We start from the raw sequence: 7,569 nt of genomic DNA on the forward strand, positions 1-7,569 counted from the left end.
CTCGGACAAGTTCGATAACCGCCATTATCCGACCATAATTTGTGGAGTTATGCCCCTTTATGGACTTGCCGAAACAGTGTCCGCTCGATATCTCGAGTAATTATTAACGGATTAACTTCAAACTTTACAACAAGGTTGATTACCATGAAACCTCGGAAAAGTTCGATAACCGCCATTATCCGACCGTAATTATTGGCGTTATTCCCCTTGGTTTCATTAATGCGATGCATGTGTTATATGATGTTGAATTGCACTCATTGATCTACCAGTTATGTTGAATGATTTCTCTTTCAATATCAATTACTCACAAATACTTATATTTCAATCATACAAACAACTGCTCATTCAATGTGTGACGGGCGTATTATATACCGCTCGCGGTAACCTTGTTATGACTATCAAAGGATCAAACTAGTCTTCTCGTCTCAAGTTGGTACACACCGATCCTTCTATTTTTCTATGACATATTCCAGTGGTGCAGAGAGCGAAAGTGAGCGTAAGTATCGAGGATGTGATATAAATTGCCCTGTGATATGATATTTATATCGTACTAGTAAGTACGGTGTATTTCACACAATGTTTTTTTTGTACTACAGGGAGGAATCTTTGTATTTGCTCTCGTTGACTGGTATTCAGGTGTTTACTGCATTTTCCTGACTTCCTGTTTTGAATGTATTGTTGTCGCCTGGATATACGGTAAATTAAAACTTAATAAATAATGCCATGTATGTAATGATTGAAATGCATATTTTTAACATTTATGCTATGAAATCTGGTTGATTACACAGTGGTAACGCATCTTGGACAATATATGTGTAGTCAACTGGGATTCTACCAATATAAATGTAAAAAAGTGTTTATGTCAGTGCATTGTTTCAATGAAGAAAAAAAGTAGAAAATATTCTGTTAACTTTTCATTTGGTATTCATTGCTCGTTATTCAGTTATAAAAAGCTTAGTTACCAACTGGTTGCTCAGCCATTTATGCTTTAGCAATGTCAAGGTCATATTGTCAATGGGCACCATTTCTATTGAGCGTTAATTCGGAAACCATTCATACTTTGAAAGTCTTTGTGACACCTATAATCAAGTACATAAAAGAACGATTTGTTAACATAGTTCATGCAATATCAATATTAACATTAGACCATAACTACAATCACTTTAACTGTACATTGAAACACGTAGTGTGACGCGGGTTTCATAAAACATTTACTGAAGATGAATAATGCTGGCCTTTTTGTTTTGTATTTGATTACAATACAAGGAAACCAATAATATGTCTGCAATTTCTGTTTTGTACACTTATGTTTAGGTGCAGAACGATTTAGCCGAGACGTAGAAATGATGACTGGTAGAAGAGTGCCTACAGCCATTCGTCTTTCATTGTGTATAGTCACGCCAATAGCTACCTTTGTAAGTATAGGCACAGCAGCAATCTACAAATATACTGAGACTATTTTTGAACAATTAATCGTTCTATTAATTCATCAGCATGCACAAATTCTAAAAATCGTAATTACAGTTGGAAAATAAGCCACAGGAAAAGGATTACCCTTAAAACTGGTAACAACGAGGTATTCACTAAAAAACTTAAATTGAACAAAACTCATCTTAAATAAATAGAAACTGTTTTAGCATCGAGTGTGACGCCAATGACCATCAATTACACCGCAACGTCTGCGCATGCCCCGAATAAGATCGCGTATCCGGTTTTGTGGGATAGCTTCCACTCAGCTACCAAAGCTGTACCCAGCTCCTGGAGCGCTCTTGGCTGAACAATCCTGGCAGAGAGAGCTGTCTGCAGCATGTCCCCTAAATGTTCGATGGGATTTAGATCCGGCAGTCTGGAACCTGTGACGCCATGCATGCATGAGCACAAATCTGTCATAGCACGACCTCCAGCATGACGTCTGGAAGGGTTTCTGTTAGTTTGGAAACGATTCCACATTCTTGCCACCACACTTTGAGACACTCCATGGTCTGCTGCAACCTGACGTTCAGACATGCTAGTTTGCAGCATTCCGACGCCCCTATTCCTTTCACCGTCATTTAACCGTCGTCTGGTTCGTCTTTGTGCCATATTAAAACAAAAACACACAAACATTATCCATCAAATTGATTTCTTTAACAATTAGAACAACTTCTAACTTAGCCTAGCTTAGCTTTTGAAAGGGGTGTACACATGGAAAAGCGTGCAAGCGCTTTTATGGTTAAATGAACACACCTACACCGGACGATTTGGAAGGCTAACATAAAATATAATATCCTTTCTAACATTTTGATTTTTTTCCCCAAAATATATGTGATCCTTAGCAAAATGTGAGTACTATATATACATAGTCAATCGCACTTTCCCAGGGATTGTGACGTAATTCACTATTGTAACGTCATTTTTGCAATGTCTTTTTTTCTTATTAGTGCCTATCGATTACATTAACCTCCTTGGACTTGAATGTAGAAATCATACTTACTAATTACCCTTTTTTTCTTTTGGAGTGTGCTATTTAACACAAACAATTCATATGACAAAAACTGACTAAATAGATTAAGAACAGTCTTTAAAATACTGATCGTGAACTTTCTCTTTTTTGAAAGAAACATCCATAATTCTCCAGAATAAGAGGATTCAATATTACATTTCATTCAATATTAAAGAGATTGGCCCGAATATCTATGACGAGCGTGATAGATTTCGACTGCTAACGGACAAACTTATAACACAGGAAATCCAAAAAAAGTTAATTATGAATATGGACAGGTTTGTGATCACCCTCAGAATCTCATTGAGAAATGCATATGTTTTTGTGAATGAAGGTCGGTATTTTTTATCATGCTTATAACTGTATTTTGTTGTCACTAGCCACTACCTCGGTTCTCGATAGGAGGACGTAACATTACTTGGATTTGTTCTAGATACATTGTACCGAGTAAAGATTATGTCCTCATGACTTATTTCCCGTAACGCACTTCAAGCATATAACACGGTCATAAAGTCAAGTAGAAACATTGAAAACAGTATGGGTGTTTAGTTTTCAAATAAATAATAATAAAAGAAAAGCGATCGGTCAGTATACTATTTGATAGTACATAGTGTAAAATTGCAACTATTAATTTCCGAACACATCTTCGAACTAATAAATTTACATTACATGTATGACAAAATGTGACATTAATTTCTGCCAAAAAAAAACCATCAATTTCTTCATGGTTCTTACTTGTATAACTCAGTTTGGTTTGGTTTTCTCTGGTTCAGCTCTCAGTGTTACCTTATATATCCCTCATAATTTATTTAGACTAACAACACATAAACATTTGTAGTGAAAAAAAATAGATACTTTTGACATTATACAGGCTGCCTTCCTTGGAAGTGTGTTATCACTGGACACTCCGAGGTATAGCGAGTATGTCTTCCCCCGGTATACCGAGGTGATCGGAGTATTTATAGCTCTACTCGCGGTGGTGCCAATCCCCATCATAGCCCTTAAAGGGATTCTGCAGGCCAAAGGACCCGTTACAAAGGTATACGATACACAAGGGCCCTATTGTTCAAGGCGCGATCAGATTAACTGAACATTTATGCAAAATACATTTTTAAGAAGCATATTTTGTTTCTTCTAGTTTCTTTGGACGATCATCCTCAGTTTCTCTGCATGTTACTTAAACTTTGTTTTTCTATCTTTATAAAATGATGTTGATTACAGTTAGCATAAAAACTGGCGTTAAGCTACATCATATGCCGTGAAATCGCAAAGAGCATACTTTTCATTTTCCTATTTGGTCGTCATTAAAATCCTAATGCCGGATAAGTAAGGTAAATTAATTAAATGTGATAATGTCAAAATAATTCGTCACTCATTTAGAAAATAGATGTTTTTAGAATCATGCATTGTGCTTTTGATAAAATATGGAGAATAAAGCTCAGCTAAGATGTTGCTATGTCTCGAAATCTTGTAATTTAAATGATAATATTGATGGATCCAGAAATGCATTAAGATCCATTTAACGGGTATTCATAACTGCTTGAGTTGTTTCCCTTGGTTATGTACAAAGAGAATTTAATCTAACGATTATATTTTTTTTCAATTCAGAGATTTTCGGATTTGTCACGTCCAAATGTCGAATGGAAACCGAGTGACAAGGCCGCCCAATTGGTGTACAAAAAGTATGATCGTACAGACGGACTGTGGTCAACGTTCAAGACAAATATAGTCGGTACACGATAATACAATGATACTGACTGTAAATATTTACTTTTTTTACACAGCCTTTACGTTATAATCAATTAACAACCTAATACTTATTATGTAGAATAAACAGGTATCGGTTCCGTCCTGCTCATACTCAACCGATTCAAAGTTATGACCCAGAAGTTAAGTCTGCAAGGGTGGGATAGTCCCCAGGGCAATCCTGGAAGCATATGTGCATTCATCTCTTTATACTCAGCAATTGTATATATGGTTATAGGGTGGGGATCTCAACTGTTTCCAAGCTAGGTCCCTAGGGGTTCGGTCAGACCCCAGTGTCTATTATAATATCATGATTGCATTCGTCTCTTTATGCACAGCATTTGTTTATATAGTTTTTGGGTGGAGATCTCAACCGTTTTAAAGTTATTGCCCAGGGACTATGTCTCCAATGGTGGGGCCAGACCCTAGGGCCAGCCTGGAAGCAAATGTGCATTCTTCTCTTTATACGCAGCAATTGTATATATGGTTATATGGTGGGGATCTCAACCATTTCCAAGTAATAAACCTTTTTTGGCCCCATCCCTTAGCCCGGGGGTTCAGCCCCTTCATTTGTACAATTTTGAATCCCAGCCTCCCATGAATGCTTCTGACCAAATATGATCGAAATCCATGGCATAGAAGAAGCAGTTTATAGCAATATAGCCAAATTGCCCCCTTTTTGCCCCGCCCCTCAGTCTCCTGGGGGGTCATCCCCACCATTTGTACAATTTTTAATCCCCACCAGCTAGTGATGCTTCCAGTCAAATTTAGTTAAATTCCAATCAGTGGTTAAGAAGAAGAAGTCGTTTAAAGAAATTGTTGACGGACGGACGACGGACGGACGACGGACGCCACGGTATGGTATAACCTCACCTTGGTCCTTCGGACCCGGTGAGCTAATAAAATGAAGCAGTATATATGGTGGTATACGTTACAGGCATCACGAATTTTAATCAGCATGTACATATCAATTTTAGCACTATTTTACGTTCCTGGCATCACGAATATATACTGAACAAAAAAAGAAACGCACAATTAAATTATGCAATCAATAGCCTATGATATTGTAGGAAATTTGTACAAAATTTTATATCAATATGAAGGGACAAGTCTACTCTTTACAATACTGTAGAAGAAAAGTCTGTGTGACGTCACTCGTGTCATCAGTAGTTACTCAAAGTGGGATACCCGCAAAAAACAAAATGACACTTCAGTACCTGGTGTGGGCACCTTTTGCACGAATCCCTGCACGGATTCTCCTATGCATTGAATTTATGAAAACATTAATTCGCCTTAAGGGAATGTTGTTCCATTCTTGTGTTAATGCTGCGATCAACTGGGCGCGGTTAGTTTTTTTTATTTTGACGTTTTCTAATACGCCAGCTCATCCCACAGATGCTCAATGGGAGACATGTCGGGGCTATATGGCGGCCATTCCAGAGGCTGAACGTTGTTTGCCGTGAGAAAATCACGACAGACTCTGGCAACATGCGGTCGAGCATTGTCTTGCTGGAAAATTAGGTTATGACGTCTGAGGAGTGGAGGGACATGTGGTTGGAGGATCTGGTCTCTGTATCGAACGACATGAGGTTTTGATCGAGGACCACTAAGGGGGATTTTACTCCATGGGAGATGCCTCCCCAAACCATTACAGAAGCCCCAACGAATCTATCGCGTTCAACCACGCATGCGTCGGCGAAACGCTCACCGCGTCTGCGATATACCCTTTTTCTTCCGTCTGAGCGATACAGACAGAATCTAGACTCGGTGAACATCACACGCCTCCATCGACGCATCCAAAACCTATTCGGGCCAAGACGCATCCATCAACATCGCAATTGCTCTACCCTTCTGAATTTGCGTTAAGCGTGGCATCTCAGTCAATGGCGAAATCAAAATGCCAACGTGGAAAATTAATGTGGCTGAACTTAGAGTATCCGTTGAGATTATTTGTTTGAAAAACTCCGGCCTGTCTTGATCACGCCGCGTGATTTGGACTAAAGAAGCTCACAAAGTCACACAATGACATCGTCACGCTTGACTGATTTAAGGGTAGATTGTTGAGAAGGGGGATCGTTCTTGCTGTAATACCTGACCGAATATTCCATTATTTCCTTACAGCTAAGATGTACTGCAGAGGGGAACTTTGTGCGTTTCTTTTTTTGTTCAGTTTATATATCGGCCATAAACCCTTTTAATTGAATACTTGATCGTTATCATTTCACATGGTAATGACGTTTACTTTAAATACTGGGTTATGATTGTCAGTTCAAGCACATGATTCTAAACAAACGTAATAATAGTTTCTATTCAATGTTGCCTCATGTGACGTATATATTTGCACACAATGTTACCATCTGCATCCCAGGATACAATATTATTTTCGTTTTAGTGTTGGTAAGATTGAGATCTCGATAGTATGGTTTGCCAAAAACATTCGACCATGGTTCTAGCTCTATGGATTCGATTTAAAAACAATAAACACCTTGTCTAGCTGGCAAAAGCCGAGGGCAGAATTAGGGCTGACCCAATCGTTGACAAATGACACTGTGTGTGTGCTAGCAACGACTGAGAGATTATTATATACCGGGAAAGCTGAAGCATGAAAAAAAATGCTGAAGCTGTAAAGAATGACACGATGATTCATCCTTTGATAATGAATTGTAATTTGGATTAGAATCTCCCGATATGTCATTTTAAATAGATGTATATATGTGGTAAATAAATGTTCTTGTGAAATATTTGTTATCAAACTTAAATGATAATAAGAGAAATAAGAACTAAAATAAGGACGAAATGGTGAAAAATGTACAACACACTGAAAACTGACATTTCGTCAACTAAATCGGACAGTATCTGTCAGTCTCATTCACTGACAAGTAGCAGCAAGTGTGTGAGTCAGCAGACCAATATCAGTGAACCAGCTTGTCAAATGACACTGGAAAAGGGGAAAAACGGAGAACAAGCGATTATTGTTTGTTTATACCTCGAGGGATAGCGGGTTTGTAGATTACCTATATATCCTATATATGAGGGATTCACCACCTAAACATACGATATACACCTCCTATACATCAGGTATACACCTCCTTTACATCAGGTATACACCTCCTATACATCAGGTATCACCTCCTATACATCAGGTATCACCTCCTATACATCAGGTATACACCTCCTATACATCAGGTATCACCTCCTATACATCAGGTATACACCTCCTATACATCAGGTATACACCGCCTATACATCAGGTATCACCTCCTATACATCAGGTATACACCGCCTATACATCAGGTATCACCTCCTATACATCAGGTATACACCTCCTATACATCAGGTAT

General features: G+C 38.3%; 1 protein-coding gene across 1 annotated transcript in view; it reads left to right on the forward strand.

Moving 5' to 3' along the window:
* The window catches only part of LOC110440475 (sodium- and chloride-dependent betaine transporter-like), a 37,789-nt gene that overhangs the window by 12,137 nt on the left and 18,083 nt on the right, over positions 1-7,569 (forward strand). The window contains exons 11-14 of the mRNA XM_021483580.1: positions 597-696; positions 1,315-1,415; positions 3,354-3,521; positions 4,091-4,214. Of these exons, the coding sequence (XP_021339255.1) occupies positions 597-696; positions 1,315-1,415; positions 3,354-3,521; positions 4,091-4,214 (493 nt within the window). The remainder of the gene's footprint in view (positions 1-596; positions 697-1,314; positions 1,416-3,353; positions 3,522-4,090; positions 4,215-7,569) is intronic.

The sequence above is a fragment of the Mizuhopecten yessoensis genome, unplaced genomic scaffold (genome assembly GCF_002113885.1).
Source record: "Mizuhopecten yessoensis strain PY_sf001 unplaced genomic scaffold, ASM211388v2 scaffold11183, whole genome shotgun sequence".
NCBI classification, from domain to species: Eukaryota; Metazoa; Mollusca; class Bivalvia; order Pectinida; family Pectinidae; genus Mizuhopecten; species Mizuhopecten yessoensis.